The 23,038-nt window shown below is 41.7% G+C and overlaps 1 protein-coding gene across 4 annotated transcripts in view; it reads left to right on the top strand.

Annotated features, from left to right (window-relative positions):
- The window catches only part of grik2 (glutamate receptor, ionotropic, kainate 2), a 172,203-nt gene extending 150,998 nt beyond the window's left edge, over positions 1-21,205 (top strand). For 2 of the 4 annotated variants that reach the window (XM_053882152.1, XM_053882151.1), the window contains 3 exons: positions 3,296-3,546; positions 3,771-3,798; positions 19,665-21,205. In XM_053882152.1, coding sequence (XP_053738127.1) covers positions 3,296-3,546; positions 3,771-3,798; positions 19,665-19,900 — 515 coding nt within the window. In that variant the 3' untranslated portion in view covers positions 19,901-21,205. Of the gene's footprint in view, positions 1-3,295; positions 3,547-3,770; positions 3,873-19,664 lie in introns of all 4 variants that reach the window. The other 2 variants (XM_053882154.1, XM_053882153.1) reach the window with 2 other exon arrangements.
- Positions 21,206-23,038: the final 1,833 nt, after the last annotated feature.

Genomic DNA, 23,038 nt, shown 5'->3' with positions numbered 1-23,038 from the left:
GCACATGCACGTTAAAAGGCGTCAACGCCATGAATTCAATACGATATTTAAAACACCAGTGCTTGACGGAGCACAGAGAGTTTTCTGGTGCTCATGAAAGTGAAACTGCAGGAACCAGCGGTCACTCGCGACACTCGCCGGTCTGAGCGTGACGTTCAGAACGCGAAGCATATTTCCCGATAAATAATCATTAATTTCACCGCGGCAGATGAGCAGCCTTTCTCAGGTGTGGTTTTAAGACGGTTGTGTGTGTCAGATGCAGCGTTCGCGGTCCACCACCTGAATCTGAAACGTTTGCAACCGTCCAGAGTGAGAACTTTCATGAAAGAGGTTGAAGACAGCTGCTTCAGCTGAGTGCTCTCCCTGTCTCTTGGAGCATCCCGAGTTTTTACAGTTTAATGAGCGTGCTCTTTGCTGGCAAAAATATTGAGCTTCGTCACATCAAACCGATGACATCGCGGGCGTTTTATTTACCTTTAAAGCGCTCAAATTGCACTGTTTTCGCCCGCGTGTCCGCAGCTCTGCTAACAGAGACCTATCTATTCTAGATCTACTGGAGGGTGAAAACAGCGCTTTCTGAACACTTTAAATGTAAATAAGATGTGAGGAGTTCATGACTGGAGTTCAGAACATTGGCAAGATTGTTTCATGAGTCAGTCTCGACACTGGACCCCGTATTCAAAACTACTATTAGAGGATCGCTAGAAGTGATTCTCATGCATTTTCTGTGGCGCAGACAGCAACGGTGCACCCGCGGCTTATAGACTGGTGCGGCTTATGTATGAAAAAAATCCATTTTCCTTCTTAGATTTGGTGGGTGCGGCTAATATTCCGGTGCGCTCTGTAGTCCGGAAAATACGGTACTTGTGTCGGTTACCATTGTTCATTAGCCTCCATTTGCAATGGCACCAAATAATATTTTAATGGGTGAGAAATTGTCCGTCTTGCATTCATCACTGTGAAATGGCAAAATGCGTGTCACACGCTGAATGCGTGAGACTTGGAGGCCCTCAGGGCGCGCAGAGAGATCACTCCACTGTTCTCCAATGTGAGGGTGATTTACTGTCTGCGATGCCGTGTCTCACCTTTCAATGACATTTGAAACAAGCAAAAGTGATCTGTAAGTGCAGCTTCGTAGTGGTTAGTAATAGCTTTGGTTTTAATCAACACCTTCATCCAGAAGGGATGTAAAATGACTATGTCCATTCCACAATACCTATCTCTGTTGGTGCTGGTCCACCTGACATTTAATTTATTTTATTTTTTATTAATTAATGTATAAATAAAAATAATAATAAAAAAAAAAAACATTGACAAATGAAATCAAGTCCTAATTCCATGGTGGTGTGGTTTCAAAATCGTGCATGTTATTCATGGAAAAATCACAGAAGAAACATCACGCTCTATAGAGGTAGACTGTCAAGATGAGACTCATTAGTTTGTTTCCCATCCACATGCCTGTATGACCATCATACAATGCCTCTGCAAGGCAATCTCATCCAATCCTGTCAGAATGGTCATCAAAACAAGGTGCTAAGAGTGATGCAAACCTTTTCCCACTGTGAATCTCATTGCCACCGCTTCACTGTCTTCATACATGTCCTACGCATTCGTCACATTCCAGTCTTATGCTCCTGACTTTTTCATACGTTACCCACTTCTTTTTCTGCTTTTGCTTTTCACCTTCACCTAGCCACACCTCTCCTCTTCAAGTGCTTCTTTTATCTCATTTATGTTTCCAAACTTCTCAATGAGACGCCCCTCTGATATTCTGGTCCTCAGTCACTCCCAATGAAAACCTGACAATCTTTAATCCTGCCACGTTGTATGACCATCACTCTCAACATGATATTGTAACTTGGATTCTTTTAAAAGGGTTACTCTGAGGAAATGGGGGCTGGTTAAAGCAGATAAACTTTTTTTGCTTTATGAAACAATCCTTAAATTTCAGTTCATCAACATTAATTCATTGTTGTCCTCGTCTTTGTGCTATTCTGTTTTACAATCCCTGTTGATTCATTCATATGTGGTGGAAGCCTGGTCGTACACTTAGTTGTTAAGTCTCAGTTTCGTATCAGAAAGACTTCAACAAGAAGGCCACAGCTTGCCAACAGCAGCACAAGAAACATGTCAGAGTAGAGGCACACAGCTGCGCCACGTGCTGGAATGTCACATCTGTGGTTTCATGGCTCTGAAACTAGTTTTCCCCAAAAAATCTGTATATGTTTAAGCCACAGGTTTCCGAGAGCGAGAAAGGAGTACAGGTTAGGAAATGACACGAGTGCTCAATCACAGGATGCGTACAAGTCATGTTCAACATGAGGCCAGCTGGATTGCCTCAATGTCCCTATTATTTCAACTTGACGGCACCTGTGCCTGCACTCTTGATTGTGAAGGCCAAGCCTGATCCAACCTGACACCACAAGTTACCTGTATTCTGATTGGATAAAAACTTTAACCTAGACAAACAACACTGGGATATAATATGACATGAATATGATTATTATATAAACTATATAAAATGTATTTGGGGAAAATACATAAAAAATGAAATTCACTTTCGTCATATAGTGAATATGCTCATGATTTCTGGTCATGGTAGGCCTTGCTGCTGCCTTGCGGCACGCCACTATTAGGCATACAGTAGCAATAAATAAAGTGCTGACATACAGTCATTGAGGTAGGATTTCTGCCGACCAATGGGCATCAGCCTCAAAACGTAAGCTCTTTGCAACAAACACAGTGCATTTGTATCCATTCACTGACAGACTTTATTCGTTTATTTCGATAGTTTGATTTCCTTTATTGTCACTGAATGTGTTACAATGAAAGTTTGTCGTCACTCCCCACAGTGCAATATGAGACACAAATAATTTTAAAAATGATGTGAAAATAGAGACATAGTAAAAACACATACATACATATCAAAATAGTAATTTGCTTGTTTAAGAATGTTATTGCGGAGGGGGAAACGTATCTCTGAGCCATTTTGTTTCGGCTCCGAAGAACCAAAAATTTCCTTTCCTACGGCAGGGGGTGAAGGGTGACCAGGGTTAGTTGCTCATTGCCATCTTTAACCCCGGAGAGTTTGCAATGTCCTCCAGAGAAGGCAGGGGGCAGCATGACCTTCTGTACTGACCTTATGACCCCATTCAGAGGGTTTCTGTCCTTAGCCGTGCTTACGGCATACCACGCTATTATTCAGTACGTCAGCAAGCTTTGCACTGTGGACCTGCAGCAGGTTTACGCGATTCATTCACTCATTCATTCCATTCCCTTTGTATTTCTGGCCCAGGCTCTCCTTACAGAGACAAGATAACCATTGCCATCCTCCAGCTTCAGGAGGAAGGCAAGCTCCACATGATGAAGGAGAAGTGGTGGCGAGGAAATGGATGTCCAGAGGAGGAGAGCAAAGAAGCTAATGCCCTTGGAGTGCAGAACATTGGCGGGATCTTCATTGTCTTGGCTGCAGGACTTGTCCTCTCTGTGTTTGTGGCCATGGGAGAGTTTCTCTACAAGTCCAAGCAAAATGCAGAACTTGAAAAGGTAAGAGATGACATCTGCATTAATTTTGGCAATGTATTTTTGAACAGCGATAGCAGAATTTCTTACTGTACGTGCAATGACAAAAACATATTGGTACTATGTCAAAACATAGAAGCTAACGCCAGTTCAATGCTACTTGTATTTGTGACACAATTAAAGTAACTGCTGTTTTCTCTGCAGTAAGATAAGGGTTGGTTTTTTTTTTTTTGCATTTATTCATTTAGGCCCAATGGCGAGAACGAGATAAGAAACGTGAGGAATTCTGCTGTCACCATGGATCCAAGCTAGACTTTAACCACCGTCCCAAATGACATCAAGAGACACTTGTGACACAATTTCTTTTTATAATCTGACACAATCCAAAGCATTTAAAAAGCATGTTTGTTGCTGTCACTGGGGGTGTTTTGAGTCTTGTGTATTTTTGGAGGAGGGTAACAATACTATTAAAGCGTGGGTGTTGGCGGTATCAACCCATTCTCACTCCATGTCGTAAGAGGTTGACGTTTGAAATTGGACTTTAGTGTTGAGTGCTGACACCACAGTCAGGAGTAAAAGCGTCATCCTTCCCCAGGCAATGTTATTGAGGGAGGGACACTTCCCCCTTACTGACTACAAAGTCGAAGTCCGTCATATCCACCATGACTGAAACACACCATTGTTTGTGACACTTTGTATACCCTGTGATACATTACCACATGCAGAGCTAAAGGGGCACCACCTCACGGCTAATCGTAACCCTAACCTCAGTCTTTTTTTTACATGATGTACTGCTCAGACTATGCGGATGGCAGAACATGTGCTTCAATTGAAAGCCAAATGCATCAAATATGCTATATTAAAGGCTGACTTCTGCGTCGGTACAGGACACAAAAGTCCACTTTCCCAACATCAATATATTACGCCATAGGAGTGAAGATGTGTTGGCAGCATCATTCATCGCATACACGTTTGCTCTGCTGCATGGCTCACTGCCTGCACTGTCCACTGATTCATATACTTCCACCAACTCCAACAATCCCACCCTCATCCCCCTCCCCATACTCATGTTCACCCAAAACATTCCTAACACCTCACATGTGTGCATTATCACGATAAACGCTTGAGCAATAATTCAGGAAAAAAGTTGCACAAGACTGCAATACCACTGCAAGCTTTTTGGCAGTTAGTGGTGGGAACTGGATATGCCTGCATTGAGCACCTTTCATTGAGTTACAAACAACAAGGAGAAGCAAGGAGAACAAGGAGAAGCACAAACTTAAAATGTGTTAATATTTATGATGAACACGAGTCAAAGTCTTCGGAAGTATACTTCCGAATTGCGTGGTTCTTGTCAGCCCTTCCTGTGTCCGTGCATAGGAAGATCTGACAGCTATTTGTTTGCACATCTGTCAGAAACACAACAGTGTCTGTCTGAGAATGTTTAAACCTGTGTACACCTCCACTATATTACCCAAAGTATTTGCTCACCCATTCAAATGATGAGAATAAGGTGTCCCTGTCACTTGGCTTGGACACAGGTATATAAAATCAAGTCTGTTTTGACAAACATTTGTGAAAGAATGGGCCGCTCTCATGAGCTCAGTGAATTCCAGCATGGAACTGTCATTGGATGCCACCTGTGCAACCATTCCAGTCATGAAATGTCCTCGCTCCTAGATATTCCACTGTCAAGTATCAGCTTTATTATTAGCAAATGGAAGAGTTTGGGATCAACAGCAACTCAGCCATGAAGTGGTAGGCCTTGTAAACTGACGGAGAGGGATCAGCAGGTGAAGAGGTCGCCGACTTTCTGCACAGCCAATAGGTACAGAGCTCCAAACTTCATGTGGCCTTCAGATTAGTCCAAGTACAGTACGCAAAGAGCTTCATGGAATGGGTTTTCCATGACTGAGTAGCTGCATTCAAGACATGCATCACCAATTGCAATGCAAAGCGCTGGATGCAGTGGTGTAAAGCACACTGCCACTGGACTATAAAGCATTGGAGGCACGTTCTCTGGAGTGATGAATCCCGTTTTTCCATCTGGTAATCTGATGGTTTGGAGGATGCCAGGAGAACGATACATTTCTTCTAGCATCTTCTTCTAGCATGACTGTGCGCTGGTGCACATAGCAAGGTCCATAAAGACATTGATGACAGAGTCTGGTGCGGATGAACTTGACTGGCCTGCACAGAGTCCTGACTGCAACCCGATAAAGACCTTTGGGATGAATTAGAGCCAGGCCTTCTTGACCAACATCAATGTATGACTTCACCAATGAACTTTGGGAAAAATTGTCAAAAATTCGAATAACGTAAATACACCTACTCATTGCACTACGAGGTGTGAACTGAAGGTGGCGTTTTTCATACACAAAGCCCAGAGAGACTAGTGAAAGCTGGTCTCACACCAACTTCAGTTGTGTTTTGAGACAACTCCAGAGTGTGATTAGGGCTCCACACATCATCCCTCCACTCAGTAAAGAGTCCCATGTCACAGGAATAGGTTACTTGAGGAGCCTGTCAGTGGCAAGCTTTCATGAGATGACTTCCTCATGCTATTCCCATTCTTAAATTTCAAAAATGGTGGTTTGCCGTTGTATCTGTTTTTTTAATTTAATTTTATTTATTTATTTATTTTATTTTATTAGATCCACTCATTAAAGTCTGGTGACTCTGGTGGAGTTTTGACCCAGTTGATCCCTTTGGATGCCATGGATGCTCCAGCAGCAGTGTGTTTTGGATCATTGTCTTGGACAAAGCGATGGTCTGATCCAAAATGTTTTCTTATGTACGGCGTGCGCCTTAATTATTGAGTGCTTTAAGTAAACAAAATCAAAAATAACTCTATACTCCCTTTAATAATGTGCTACCAGGTTGCCATACAGTGTAATGGGAAATGTTCTGGTCTTTCTTGAGGCTCAGGCGTAAGGCGGGGCTTGGGAAGGTCTTTTGTTCTAGGCCTTTCACTGCTGTCTGTTCCAACAAGCTCACTATTCACATGCTCATCATTGAATGATGTTGATGAGATTCCAGGATTGTGAGGAGCAGTGTTTCTGTGCAGGGTGAATGGAGAGAGAAGTCATTTGTAACTGTAACTAACTCCTCCTTTATGCTAAAGTGACCAACACTAGGCGGTTCTAGGTATGGGTGAACCAGGCAAACACCCATGTCAGCATGCTAAACTGGCAAAAACTGCAGTTTTTGTGCAGTGCAAATGAGCGATGATCCAGGTCAGTTAACTTGATGGACCGGTATGTTGTGTGTGTGCGAATTAGTCTGGATGGGTGGATAAAATATTAACATAAGAATCACGAGGTCCCACCAAGTCAAGGACACTTTTGTTTTGAGTTACCAGAGAGCGCCTTGCTCATGAACAGATCCAAGTAGATGGTACATATTTGTACCATACAACATTACTTTTTGATTTTATCAAGCAAATTTGTGGCTAGTCAATTATTTTGACACACAACTGTCTCAATGAGTCTGTCACATCCAACAGAATTAGTGAGTGTGTGTGGCTTAGTGCTGACAGACCAGTGGAACTAAAGTACAGTCTGACATCATGAAAATCCAACATCTCCCTGGAAATCTCATGAATTTTGTCTAAGAGTCTATATTGTTGAATCAGTCAAAAGTGTGCTGTCTAAACAACACATTGTGTTTTGGACTCTGCAGCAAAATTAACATCTGATTTTATACTGTTTATTTATTTATTTAAAAAATGGGCAGGTAAAAAGGCAAAGTGCGCATACAGATAGCAAATGTTAAATGTTGACTCAAAGTTGTGGTGTTGGGTCTCAGGTGTGAAGGGAGGAAGGGGTGAGGGGGGGCTCCTTTATTGATGGTTCATTGTCGTTGTCAATCACAACAAGCTCTCTATTCACATGTTGATTGTCCATTTGGGTAAATAGTGCATGTGGCTTTATGCGGTCTGACTGGAGGATATTGAATATGTTCCACTGGATATAATGATTTCACCGCAATCTTCTTCTTTTTCGTCCGGCTTCTCCCTGAAGCCGGAAGAAATATGAGAGGATCAGATTCCTCCTTCTCACCCTGTCCTCTGCTTCCTCTTCTCTCAAACCTCATGGTGTCCTTCACCATGTCCTTCCAAAGAAAACACTGCATCTCCTCTTTGGCCTTCCTCTCCACCGTCTGCCTGGCTGTTCCAACCTCAACATCTTCCTACCAATGTACTGGCTATCTCTCCTCTGTACATGTCCAAACCATCTCAATCTCGACTCTCTGACTTTGTCTCCTAAACACCTGACCACACGTGCTGTCCCTCTGATATACTGCTTCCTGCTCCTATCCATCCTGCTCACTCCCAGAGAGAACCTCAGCATCTTCATCTCTGCTACCTCCAGATCTGCCTGCTGTCTTTTCCTCAGTGCTAATGTTTCCAAACCATACAACATTGCTGGCCTGTCCACCATTTTGTGCACTTTTCCTTTCATCCTTGCCGACACCCTTTTGTCACACATCACACCTGACACTTTTCTCCAATTATTCCATCCTGCTTGTACCTGCTTCTTCACCTCTCTCCATTGCCCTGGGCAGTTGAGCCCATGTACTTAAAGTCCCCCACCTTCTTTATCTCTGCATCCTGTAACTTCACCTGTCCACTTGGTCCCTCTCAATCACACACATGTATTCCGTCTTACTGCAGCTAACCTTCATTCCTCTCCTTTCTAAGGCACACTTCCACCTCTCTTGCTTATCTGCCACTTGCTCCCTGCTCTCACCACAGATCACAATGTCATCTGCAAACATCATTGTCCAAGGAGCTTCTTGTCTAACCTCATCTGTCAACCTGTCCATCACCATCACAAACCAGAAGGGGCTCAGAGCTGAGCCTTGGTACAGTCCCACCTTGAACTCCTCTGTTACACCTGCAGCACACCTCACCACCACCTTACACCTAGCATACATGTCCTGCACCACTCCAATATACTTCTCTGCCACTCCAGACTTCCGCATACAATGCCACTACTCTTCTCTTGGCACTCTGTCGTATGCTTTCTCCAGGTCCAGGAAGACACAATGGAGCTCCTTCTGACCTTCTCTGTACTTCTCCATGAACATCCTCAAAGCAAACACTGCATCTGTGGTGCTCATTTTTGGCATGAAGCCAAACTGTTGCTCACATATGCTAACTTCTGCCCTTAGTCTACTTTACACTACTCTTTCCTACAGCTTAAACGTATGGCTCATCAACTTTATCCCTCTATATTGGCTCACACTTTGGTTATCAGTCAAAACATTTCCCTCTCTATCCTTGATCACCCTAACCTGCTGTTCTGTTTGGCCATTCACACCACTACCGTTGTCTTTTGCTGGGCCTTCCTGTACTCCTGTTTAGTCTCTTCTGTTCTCTCAACATACCACTTTTTCTTAGCTAACCTCTTCCTTTATACACACTCCTGCACTTCTTTGTTCCATCACCAAGTCGCCTTATCCACTTTTCTTCCAGATGACACACCAAGAACTCTTCTACCTGTCTCCCTGATCACCTCAGTCATAGTTGTCCAGTCATCTCAAAGTCCTTCTTGGCCACCCAAAGCATGCTTCAATCCCTCCCTGAAAGCAACACAAGACTCTTCCTCTTTCAGCTTCCACCACTTTGTCTTCTTCTCTGCCTTTGGCCTCTTCACCTTCCTCACCACCATGGTCATCCTGCACTCCACCATCCTATGTTGTCTGGCCGCACTGTCACCCACTACTACTTTACAATCACTAATCTCCTTCAAGTCTGTTCCAAATCCTTCGTATACAGAAGACTCCACTTTTGTAAGTCACCCTATGACCATCTCTCTTCTGGAAGAAAGTATTGACCACAGCCATTCCCATCCTTTTTGCAAAGTCTACAACTATCTGACCTTCAGTGTTCCTTTCCTGGATACCAAACTTTCCAAAGGGTTTACTTTTATTAACTTGTCACCTCTTTCACCTGCACCAACATGTCGATTGAAGTCTGCCCCAATGGCCACTCGCTCACCTCTGGGAATACTCTCCTGCAGTTCATCTAATTCACTTCAGAAGGTCTCCTTCTCCTTAAGGTCACACCCCACCTGTGGGGCATAAGCACTAGCTACATTGAAGATGACTCCCTGAATTTCTAACTTGAGCCTGATCACCCTGTCTGATCCTCTTACTTCTAGAACATTCCTGACAAACTTCTTCTTTCAAGATGACTCCCACTCCATTCCTATTCCTATCTACACCCTGATAAAACAATTTAAAACCACCTCCTAAGCTTCTAGCCTTGCTACCTTTTACCTTAGAATTTCCACCTTCCTCCTCTGCATCATGTCAACTCTCTAGCTTTCCCTGTCATAGTTCTCACATTCAGAGTCCCTACTCTCAATCCTATTCGCTTGTCTGTCATCTTCTACCTCTGTCTATTGGCACGCCTCCCCCCTCTGCTTTTCTGTCTTCGACCTACAGTAGTCCAATTTCCATCAGCACCCTGCTGGTTAACAGCACTGATGGCAGCCGTTGTTCAACCGGCCCTCGACCGATCCGATATGAGATTCATTTGTCTGATACGCATTTTTTACTTTGTCAAGTTTTTACGTCGGTTGCCCTTCCTGACACAACCCTTTGCCTTTATCCGGGACCGGCATAAGAATAAACGTAAGAAGAAACCTGCCTCGCTGCGCTGGTTTGTTTGAATGGCGATTCACGGAAGCGTTGATGTCAGTGCCAGGACGTTCAAGTAATAGTGATGTATCTTGGCTGCTTATAACAGTTGTCTCGCTATTAGTGGCACCATTCTTTGATCAGTGCTCCAGAGTCCATGCTGTTTTGTCCAAGCGCCGTTTGGGCTCAGCAGTGCAAAGCACACAGGCTCCGTGCATTGAGGAGGCCAGTTTTGCTATGCATGTCTGCCAAATCCATATGGCTACTCGCACGTTATTTTGTTTGGTAAGCGATCTGCAGAAAGGTACAGTTCAACTACTGAAATCGCCAAATGTATCCACTTGCCCCTCGTGGATAAACGAAGCATTGCACCTCGGGCTGTTTAAGGACGTTCCCTGCTGACTATGTCATCGAGGAGGATTAAATTACTGCTGCGAAGCTGCAGGCGTCCATGAAGGAGCGGTCATGAACCAGTCACAGACCTTTCACGGACCTTTCATGGAGCCATCATGGAAAGCTAGGACATTTTGAATCGCTTCATCTGTAAGTTCATATGTGAGTCAAGGCAGGTGAGCAAATACTTTTGGTAATATAGTGTTTGAAAACTGTGAAAGGTCTGAGTCTGAATGCAATGTTTTGAATCATTGCATCAGCCAATAGGACCTCTCAATGTGTACCGTAATTTCCGGACTATGGAGCGCACCTGACTACAAGCCGCACCCACTAAATTTAAGAAGAAAAAAAGTTTTGTACTTATATAAGCCGCACCCGACTATAAGCCGCAGGTGTCCATGTTGTAACAAGAGACATTTACACAGATTTTTTCTAAACTTTTTATTAAATAAATGCTTTCTTTTCAAACAGTGCAATAAGCAACAGTAATAGTGCAGTAACGCGTCATTCACAGTGCAGTAACACAGCAGTAATGTGGTTTATTAAAAGTCAGTGATCATCATCTTCACCTTCCTCCTGCGCACTAAATCCGCTGAAGTTGTCGTCTTCTGTGTCGGAATTGAACAGTCTCAGAATGTGTTTGTCGCACTCGTTGTCAGACTCTCTTTCGCTGTCGCTTTCAACACCGCTTTCATCTTGAGGCAAATTTGCACTTGTGCTCGTGTTGTCCTCTTCACCAAGCAGCAGTCCAGCCTTTCGAAACCCATTGGTAATCGTGGATTTTTTGACGCTACTCCATGCTGTCAGGATCCACTGGCAGACTTCAGCAAAAGTTGCTCTTCGCACGATTCACACAAATGTCCAGCGGCTGCAAAAACTTCGTTGTGCCCCCAGGAATCACAGCAGGAATTGAGTTTGTCCTTTTGATGGCCGCTTTAACAAAATCTGTTATATGGCCGCTCATGCTGTCCAAAACGAGCACTGCTTTTTTTCTGTGAAAAAATCCTCCCGGCCGCTTGGTGTAGCACTCCGTCAGCCATTCCGTCATCAGACTTTCTGTAATCCACCCTTTCTTGTTGACTTTCACAGCGAGTTTTTCTTTTGGCATCGTCATCCGCTTAAAAATCACCATGGGTGGAAGCTTTAGTCCGGATGCACAGAACACAAGTGAAGTGCGTTCGCTCATGACCGGTTGTTTTCAGCGTGACGGATGATTCACCTTTCTTGTTAACAGTCCGAGTGAGAGGCAGGTCGAACGTCAAAGGTACTTCGTCCATATTTATGATGTCACCTGGTCCGATGGAATTCTCCGCTATCTTTGTTTGAATGAATTTGTGGAAGTTGCTAAGTTTTTCCTCGTAGTCGGGGGGGACTTGCTGACACAAACTCGTCCGTGCCCTGATAGACAAGCCTTTTCGCCTCATAAATCTGAAACACCACGTTGGTCCACCTTTAAAACCTTCGATCTTCTTTTCAGTGGCGATTGTTTTAGCTTTCATTCTGATCTGCACGGTGGAAACGCCTCGGCCGTCTGCTCGCTGTAAAAGTACCCAGTCTTCAAGAATGTTTTCAAGTTCGGGCCATTTGCATTTATTACCTCTGAGAGCTTTTGTCGTCTTTTTGCATTGAGTCAGTTCTTTGCGCTGTCGCCTCCAACGTCTCACCATCAATTCGTTTATGCCAAGCTTACGTGCAGCAGCTCTATTTCCTTCTCCGACAGCTGCTTTTAACTTAAAAACTGCGTCGTATGCATGTCTGCGTTGATTCTCCATGATTAGGGTATGTGCATGAAGCGCAAAATAACGGACCGGAAGAATTTATCGCGCGCCAATTTGATACGTTTGATTGGTCCACTGTGATCTGTTCGGTAATTTCATTGGTCCGCTGCGACCAGGCAAAAACGTATAGTCGCACGTATGAAGCACGCCGTAAAAATCTATACATAAACCGCATCGTCGGATAAGCCGCAGGGCTCAAAGAGTGAGAAAAAAGTCGCGGCTTATAGTCCGGAAAGTACGGTAATAGTAAAGCTTACAGTACTTGCATTTCCAACATGCAGATGTACTGTTCCCTGTCCCTTACACTGGCTGTTTTGATCAATCTTGTACCTTGTAACATGATGGCAGTTATCAAATCATGAAGTATCATTCTTTGATATGCTAAATACTTCATTCAAGTCTTAAATTAAATTATCGTGATTGAAAAAGGTTGTTAATTAATTATTAAAATTTGGAAACATCTGATACTCATTTCTGTGCATCACTTTTTTCAATTTAGGTATCAGTCAAGGACCTTGTATTCATACAAGGACGACTGGTATTCATAGATATGCTAGAAGAAAGCACAAAAGTGACTTGCGGGCTCATTGATATCAGTTGCAGCAGAAATTCACTGTCATGCAGAACACAAAGTCATTTTGAAAAAGTTACAACATAAATGACACACCTGTGTTATAACCATAAAAAGCCTCACATAATCGCACAAAAATAGTAGATGTTAATCTTGTTCAGTTGATCCTATAGGATTTTACCACTTTTTTTCCCCAGCTGTTTTTTTTTTTTATATTCTGTGACAGTAAATACAAGAAAGAATGTCACAGCAATGACTCAATGACAATTTACCACTCCGCCTGCCTACTTAGTTATGATGGTTTTGATTAGTTTTTCTCACATTTAAAGTGACCAACCTTGTTAGTATGAATTGTGGGGTAAAATATTTAGGTCATTTACCAAATCAGCAATTATCTGTCAGTAGCAAAGAAAAGCCCTCTGTCCTGGCTCCTTCTGATGAAAGCTAACAAGATCTCATGGGACGGTGAGTTGAGGGAGCTCTTCCTCTGGATGAGACACATTCTGGACCAATTACAATATTTATGGCACAGTACTTTAACTGGGCCCGAAAATCCTGTGGTGATAAATAAGAGCTCCCTGTTGTGCTGTTAAGTTGTTTAAATGTACGACTCAATTCCCACTGAATGTGGTGTAATAATGAGCAGCTGGATGAAGTAGTCATTTAAACGACGCTAATGCACCCTGCAGCTCATGGGGAAGATCGTAGTCGCAAATATTAGTGGTGACAATGTTGAGTGGTTTCGTTCAAGAATTAAAAATACCATGCTTGTGAATGGTACATATGAGAAAGTATCCAATGTGTTTTGGAATATTTGCAAGACTTTTCTGTTTGTTTGTTTGTTTTTTATCACAACTAATTTCTACACTGATTTGAGTGTCTTTCAAAGTGATGTAGGACTCCCTTGGCATAAACTATAAATTCGAGTGTGTTGTTCACATGCACATTGCATCATAACGCGGTGAAACGCTGAACTAATAACTTGAATCACGCGTAACATCTCTGACGAAATGTAAAGCAGTGACATCTCTGCCACGGCACAGTCTAAAAAAGGAGGCACATAACAGTAACATTACAATGGACTTCACTCTCGTGATCGCTCCTTCATCATGATTGGGAAACAACTCACAAAACAATAATTCAAAAAGGAGCATCATCATGATGAGGGACTAAAAGCAAATGAAGTGAAAAAACAACAACCAAAAAAAAAACACGAGGGAGTCAAGTCAGTACAGCAGTACATATGCCATGTTGGACCATTGAAAGATGGAAAGACCACTGCTTGCAGTCTTAATAAATTGCTTTGTACATTTTCAGAGTGAGCTTGGTTTACATGTGTTCAGCACATGCACTTCATTTGTAATTCAGCTCCATAGTATGACACAGACCTGGAAACTAAGATGACCAAGGCAAGAAACATGTGATATTGAATAAACAAATTGGGGGAAATGAAACATTTCAATCCGCTTAGACATGGACAACTGTAACATTACTTTCCACACTAGAAAGAGAAACACACATCATGCTCCACATTGAGGTCTTGAGCAAATTGACGACTCAAACCTAAACTTTCAATCCATAAAAATAATACACACGTTTATTATTGAACACAAATGACTCAACATTCTTCAAAAGAGTCTTTATGTAGTAGATATTCAAAGTAGAAAAAACTCCTAAACAGCACTTGTCACATAAAAACTTCTAGTTGTCTAGTCCTTAAATCCAGTCCTTACATTTTTTTACTTGGTTGAAAGACACCTCACCTGGCTTTATCCTCAGGAAACTTCTCTGCAAAAAGTACCCCTTCCATCCTCTTAAAATGTGACTATCCTTCTTGAAAAAAACATAAATGCACATGCACAGTGTTCCGTTGTTTATCACAGGGGTTGTATTCCGGGACTGCCACATGACAGTTGAAATCCGCGAAATAGCACTACCATAACCCTGGATTTCTACGCTGAGCAGATGGAGGGGTGGAGGCAGAGTAACGTGGAGCTTTCAATTTCTACCAGAAACTGAGCAGAGGACTGTCACTATGTGGTATATATTGATCACATGAGGAAAGCAAAGTGTGGCATTAAAGCCTTTGATATGCCTCATTTGTGTGAAAGTTGGCAGCCTTGCAAAAATCTATGATGCGCTGAAGCCGCAGAAGGTGAATCGCCATATAGCTAGTGAATGCTAGTGAATGCTGCAACAAAGATTGAAAGGCAAAAACAACAATAATACAATAGTACAGTCCATTTACAAAAGCAAAATATATCTTACTTAAATTAACGCAAGATAAGTAAATACAATGTTGACAAGGTGACAGTAACCTCATGACTGACTCTAACTAGGGTTTTCACCCTAAATAATAAACTTAGAAATGTATATTGTGTGCTTTTCCCAAGCATCCCTTTCCCCTGCTCAAGTATCTGGGGAAAGAACAATGCTGCCTCACACTGTGTGTGTGTTTCCACGAAGTCCTTGCTGCTCACCTTCACTCAGCGTCCTGTCATAGCGTCAGGTTACGACCTGCTGCTCAGTCACATGCGACGATTCATAGCACAAAGTGGTCCAGTATTAGAGTAGCATCCAGAATTAATGCATCTCGCTCATCACGAAGGAAATATGCAGTCTAAATTTTGTGTCTCTCTTGAAAAATATGGCGCAAAACATCTCTTTGTTGTTTTTAATATGCCTGACTGCAAACACTTCATCATTTGTTTTAAATAATTACTGCAGTCTGTTCTGTTTGAGAGAAGTCTTTTTGTTGTTGAAAAGGAATGAGCCTGATATTTCAACTCTATCACTCTTTAACTGTATAACAGCTTCGAGCTGAAGCCTTTTTTATGATTACCTACAAATGCATAAGGGCAACTGCTTCCTCTTAAGATAAGCTTCATGAAACCTATTAAAAATGTCATGAGTAATTTCATGCTTACATGATTAACATACTGCTTGCTCAATTGCATCTTGCGTTTGCGACCAATTTTCTATGCCCATACTTATCTTTTTTATTTTACTAATTTATTATTTTTTATTTTAGTGAAACAATTCTTAAATGTATGAGAGATGGAGGTTTCCCCATTTTACTCCTGCCTCTACCTGGTAAACAGAAACAGAAAGTTCAACACAACTGCTACTTCTCTTTCATGTCAGTGTCAGTTCTTGGTCTGAAATTTCATAAATTTTATGGATATTGATGGACTGCTTCAGTTTTATATTCCATCAGGAATATAAATATAAATAAATAAATACAAACAAAAATACAAATAAAAAAGTGGTCCCAGAAGTCAATATATTATATTATATTATATTATATTATATTATATTATATTATTTGATCTAAAAGTTATGATGGTTTTGAAGAAATGTTTGGGAAATATATAAAATGGAACAACGAAGAAATTATTCACTTTTGAGCCCCTTCTTGTTTGTGATGGTGATAGGAAGTTGACAAATGAGGTTAGACAAGAAGACAATGATTTTAGCAGGTGACATTGTGATCTGTGGTGAGAGCAGGGAGCTAGTGGAAGATAAGCTAGAGAGGTGGAGGTATGCCTTAGAAAGGAGAGGAATGAAAGTAAGTCGCAGTAAGACGGAATACATGTGTGTGAATGAGAGAGACCCAAGAGGACAGGTGAAGTTACAGGATGCAGAGATAATAACAGTGGGGGACATACTTAGGCTCGACTGTCCAGGGTGAAGGACAGTGTGTGGGATGGCGACGGCAAGGATGAAAGGGAAAGTGTACAAAACGGTGGTCGGTGCCACTGAGGGAAAGCCAGGAGGCAGAGCTGGAGGTAGCAGAGCTGAGATTCTCTCTGGGAGTGACCAGGACGGACCAATATATCAGAGGGCACATGTCAGGTGTTTAGGACACAAAGTCAGAGAGGCCAGATTGAGATAGTTTGGACATAGCCAGTACATTGGTAGGAAGATGTTGAGTTTGGAACTGCCAGGCAGAAGCTGGAGAGGAAGGCCAAAGAGAGATTTATGGATGTGGTGAAGGAGGACATGAAGTTTGTAGGTTTGAAAGAACAGGAAGCAGAGGACAGGGTGAGATGGAGGAAGATGATCTGTTGTGGCGACCCTTGAAGGGAGAAGCAGCTTTTGTTCATTTATTTATTTTTCTCATTTCTTCTCAGAATGTTTAAATTTCCTTTAAAAGGTCACAGGAAAATTGTTCCTGGTTGAAGTAATTGCATTTTGGCCAATGATGTTGCATCATTCTTTCAGAGAAACATTTGTATGCCATCTCCTTAAAAGATTTCGACAATTTCCCTCCTTTTACTCTTCCTCCTTTTTGGTTGGACTTTTCCTTTTCCCTTTTCAGCTTTTTCTCTGCTTCATTTTCCCGCTCCTTCTCTTCCCACTCCTCCTGCTACTGCTGCTGTTGCCCCTCTACCTGCCTGCTCCTGAGGCTGCCACAGACTAAACCAGGCTGCTGGGGGCAGGGACCACCAGCTGTGTGTGAGGACCCCATTCCATCCTGCCAGCACAAACAAAATGCACTCACTATGCATGCTTGAGGATGCTCTCACTGCCGCAGTGACTCTGCACCCAGAGGAATAAAAAACAATCAGACAAACATTATGATTGCCATTATTTTACACTAAAACAAAGCACCAAAACAAAAACATGCTTTCAAACAACTTGCTTTCAAGTAGTACAAGCCATACGTTTTACCTTCTCCTGAGAATGCACTTGATCTGTCAGTGCAAATACCATTACACCCACTGGTTAAAAAAAAGCCTTTGTCGGGCAGGGCCAATTATTAAATCCACACCACATTCCGGATGGATCAGTGCATAATAAGCAAAGTTGACTCACCACAAAAGGTTACATATGCACACAATATAGATATGATTTGTATGTTTGTGTCCAGTAAGATTTACTTCAATCACAGGATAGTAGAGCTCCATACCGCAGGTATTTGTATGCATAAAACATGACCAACATGCTGGACAAACAATAGTTCTGAAAAGATAATGATAATGATCACTGGGATTTTTTTTTCTCCAGTTATTTAAGTTTTGCAAATGAATGTTGATGAATAGTTTTACTGACTCTTTGAAGGGCTGATACTCTTTATCCACTATCTGCCTGTCGTGTTTGACATATTGCGCCCATCTACAGACAACCCAACCAGGGGTGCTACAAAGCACCGCTCCTTAGACACTAGATTTCCACATGTTAATCGTTTGGTACTCTGTACCAGTGCGACCGCCCATTGTTAGGGATTGGGTGAGCTACTACTTTCTATGCCCTTACTTATCAAATGGTAGCGCTTTAATGAAACAAGTCTTAAATACGTTTGAGACGGAGGATTTCCATTTTTCTGCTGCTTCTCTTTCATGTTTGATAGTGCTCTTGGTGAAAAACATACTTCAGTTATGAGGGAAAAGCTTAACCTTGTACTTTGCGTATCGTAAATGGAAACCCAGCACCCTCTATTGACCAGATGGCACTGGCAAGATGTTAGAATAGTGAGGGGATTGAAAGTCCTACTGCTAGTATTAAAGTAGAGCATGGTGAAATGCTCCGATTCCCTTATCTCAAATTACTTGACGTTCCAGCATCTTAATATTCACAATGTAGTCTGGACCGTGCCATTTAAAATGTTTTAGGCCCATTCAGAACATTCATTTTACTTCATTTAATGGATTAAAAAGGGTTACAAGTAAGTTTAGCAGAAAAACAAACAAAGAAACAAATAAGTTCTGCGAGGAAATGTAATATTTTCACATAAATCTACTTTTTGTGAATCGTGCTTGTGTTTTTTATTCGTTTTTTTGCATTTGCGCTTTTTCCCCTCATTGCACTTGCATAATCCTACTTTGAATACCAGCCTATCAAGTATATTTGAGGACCTTTCAATGTTCAAGTGGCTTTGTCAATTCAGTATTTACTGGTTGATTTCCGACTAGACCTGGTTTTAAAGGCTTCTAAAAGATTCTAGGCTTACTCTGCTTTAAAAGTCAAACTGAAACAGTCAGAACTAAACTTAAAATTGTTACCCAAGGCATGTATGAATCTCCAGAACTCCTGTGGCACCAGAAGTCAAAGAGGACGATGCGCTGGCGAAATACATGAACCATTTAACTTGGTCATGGAAATAGAATTGACCAAACCCAGGGTGAAGCCTCCATGGCCTTTGAGATGGACCAGTCTTTCAAAGTCAGGCAAACGACAACACATATCTCTTAAAAGGAATAATATTTGGAAAAGCATTTTGCAAGACTTGGGAAACAGACTTTGGCAAAGTTTGCCCAGTAGTTGTAGGCTTTGATCTAAGCTAAAGTTCATTATCTCCGGGCTGGTTCAGAAATGTCGACCACTGAATCTTTGCAACTGAGTCATGGTAAAACCAGTCATTGAAAGTTTTGAGTTAGTGCCATAACATTTCATATTGTTTCACCATAATGGCTATAGTTTGGATGTCCTTTTGCGTAACCTAAAAAAAAAAAAAAAAAACTTTCGGCCAGCTAACCATTACATTCTGAATGAGGATTAGTGTTCAGGGGTTTATCTTTTTTCACTGGTGATCATGTTTCACTGAGCCTTCACCCTTCCCATTCATTTTCCCAACCAACATTACCATCCCTTGCTTCTCACATGCATGAATACTCTACTCTTCAAGTTGGTGAGGATATCTGATGTTGTGGGTATTGAAGATAATATGTGGTGAATTGGAATAGACTCATAGCTTTTCGACAGTGCAGGCGATCTGACACACAACCCTTTTCCTCCTTCTATGTCTGCAGAGGTCCTTCTGCAGTGCCATGGTGGGCGAGCTGAGGGTATCACTCAAGTGCCAACGCCGGCTCAATCACAAGCCTCAGCCACCTGTCATGGTGAAGACGGAGGAGGTTATCAACATGCACACGTTCAACGACCGAAGACTGCCTGGAAAAGAGACCATGGCATGAAAGGGGAGTTGCTCTCTCTGCCATGCTCCTGCAGGGACAACAAGGATGGTCAGGATGGGGGTAGATGGTAATAAAGTGGAGTGGAAATTGGGTTTTGAGGCAAAGATGATGTGCATTGTGGCAGATGCTGTTCTCACTTCTTTACTATGAACTTGAGATAAAAAAAAAAATCAACAATATTTCCTGTGGAAATAGCTTGGATGAAATTTCAGCAAGTTACCTCATTACTCTGACCACCTCAGCAAGACTGAGAGACAAAGCTCTTGGAAATACAGTATTGGACTTAGTAAATGTTGCTGTATTGGCACTCTCAGAGGAGCACAGACAACATCAGATCCAAAAAGATGCTAAGCAGAAGGAAACCTTTCTTTCACTGGTCTTTGCTTCACAGAAGCTGTGAATGACTTGGGACTCATATAGAATGCCCCTCCAAAGACGGCAGTGAGCACACCTGATCTCTCATTGTACAGCAAGAAGTTTTGCTTCATCACGTATTATGAAGAACACCATAAATAATGAATATACTGTATACCATCCATCAGGCAATAAGTAAAAACCATTTATTTGTGTTGTAGAGTACTAACACTTATTTATTTTTTTCCATTTCGTTTTATCTAGAGGGAAACGGTGGGGGAGGTGGAAGAGGACAAATGCAGGGTTTGGGGATGGAGGGCTGTTGATGACCAGAGCCGCCCCCAGACAAAATTTTTACACAGCTAAGTGAGGTTATAAGCTCTATCCTGATTCACACCAATCACTCCAAATGCATCATCTATTTATTCAAAGTATTTATTGTTTTATTTATAAGGCTCCTTATTTATATTTCAACAGACAGTTTTTCCACAGTACCACACCCCACTCTACTCTGGGTGCACTTGTAACGTTCTTTTTCCTTAAGGCTTCGTATCTAGTTCGATTTTGTACTTCACTGTGCTTCGTTCTTTGACTGCAAGCCTTCACATTTCCTTCTGAAAATGCAATTTCTATGAAAAACTTGTTTTGTACAAGATTAAATGCATTTTGTAACTGTTTTTAATTAAGCCAAACTGCACCATTGAGTGTGTGTTAAGAGGCAGGTGGGGCATTTCAACAGGCTGGACATGCAAGCATACACACACTTTTAATCCCAAGAGAGCATGGTGCACTTCCACCTCTATGGCGCAGATTGAATTACAAAACTATTCTATCACTATAGATTTGGATTTGGACAAGCCCGAACTATGATAGAACGTTTGACCTGTGTGACAAGCAATTGTGTTTAAATGGTTATTAAATTGCAATATATGTATTAAAATAAATAAAATTAAAAAAATAAACAACACCACTAATTGTGAAATCCGTGCGCACACTTCATAATGTGAGGTAGATGATTAAGTTTAAAGAAAATAAAAGCTACTCACAACTTTGTCCTGTTGGCCTAGTTATTGTGTGGAATATGAACATGTGAGTGCTGATGACATGCTTTCAACACCCTGTACGTCAATAAGAAAATGCAATGCGATGGAATAGGTGGGCCTGTGCAGTCTGTGCAACACAGCGAGTCAGTGGCTGGCTTGGGTCGGTTGCGCCAAAACAATCACTCCCCGTAAGCACCAGACAACTTGCAGGCCAGGAGGCCAGCACCTTCACAGTGATGTCATCTCTATCTGGTCCCTGCTGAGTGACTTCAGGACGCCTTCATTCCTGCCACCAAGAACTCGAGTGGACTTTTGCATAGATTGAGTGTTGTGTTTGGGGTTCCTATTAATCTACAGTGGAAATGTTAAAGAATTATCTAATTTGTTGAGATATTTAATGTTTTCCTTTGGTCTAGACCAATCAAATGTGGTATCTCTAGACAGTGTGTTCTTGACTCAGAAAGCAAGATATGTTGAGATGGTTGTGATGAGTCGCAGCCTCTGAACAGAGATGGCGTCAGACAGCATCAGTTCTTTACGTTGGGTGAAACAGAGACAAGGAGCTGCAGGTTCATCATCGAGATGACGGTTCTGTTTCCTTCTCAAGAATACATGAATGAGCAGTCAGGTGAGATGAAAAAAGGCCTTATCCCCAAGCCGTGCTTCTCTGCACGTATGAATAAAACATCCAGAATTCATAATGCATGATCAAAGTTATGAGAGTTATCGTGCCTGTCACTGCCTCTTACCTTTATCTACAAGGTGGATGCAGATGCAGAGTCCTCCTGCTTCCGCATTGTTTCCTGTACTTTTTATTTATTTAATTTATTTATTCTGTCAATAAATAGGCTGACATAATAAGAGAGCAGGAAAAAATCACACATTTTTTCACATTTTCTATATTTTTTTGCCTCCATTTTTATCTTCTCTGTTTTCTTCTGTTTTTTCAATTTTTGCGTCATGAATCCAATCCCTCATACTGATATAGTAGCTTTGAATCAAGACATAATTTAAAATGATTGGATTTGCAAAATGTCTAATCAAAGTTCACAAATGGTTCCTTGCTGGAAACAGTAGTTTTCAAAACACAGTTTTTCATTGGAAGAGTGACAGGCACTACAAAAATAAATGTGTCGTGCCCGTGACTCTTTTTATTTGCATTCACTAGTTGCTGCATATCAGTATTATTGCAACAAAACCACGTGAAATGGCACTGATTTGAAAGCACTGTAACTCTCCCTTCCATAGTTCCACACCATGTTCTCAATCTTGCTGTGAACATATAGTTCATATACATATAGTTCACAGTTTAATTTGTTACATACAGTTGTGTATGTGTGTGTCAGTCTGTGGCAAAAACATTGTCTTCGCTTCACTTCACCACCAGCTCCCAATTGAGCGAAAGGTCACAGATTCTGACGGGACATAAGGGTTTGGATCAGGAAAGAGTCTTTGAAAAAACTCCTTCATTGAGTGGTTTTCTGCAAAACTTGCAATAAAGGCCTTGTCTGTGAAAATGAAACTGGTCAACTCAGTAAACGCAACTGCATAGTGCTGTCGTCAGCATCTTGAAAGACAAAGATCCTTAGGTGTCCTTCTTCCTCACAGCCAAACGCACAGTTTCATCTTTCAAATCAATGGTTAGACAAATCTTTGGATTGGATTGAAGATTTTGGCAGTTTACTTTTTTGGTTTTCTGTTTTTTTTGTGGGGTCCATCTGGATTATTTGCTTTTCCACAAACTGAAAACCCAATATAATCAATTCAAGGTTTTTAAAAAATTGAATTCAAAAGAAAAACAAAACATAGATG

This window comes from Synchiropus splendidus, chromosome 12 (assembly GCF_027744825.2).
Source record: "Synchiropus splendidus isolate RoL2022-P1 chromosome 12, RoL_Sspl_1.0, whole genome shotgun sequence".
NCBI lineage: Eukaryota > Metazoa > Chordata > Actinopteri > Syngnathiformes > Callionymidae > Synchiropus > Synchiropus splendidus.
The sequence above is the reverse complement of the archived record's forward strand: the minus strand, read 5'-3'. Positions and strand labels throughout refer to the sequence as shown.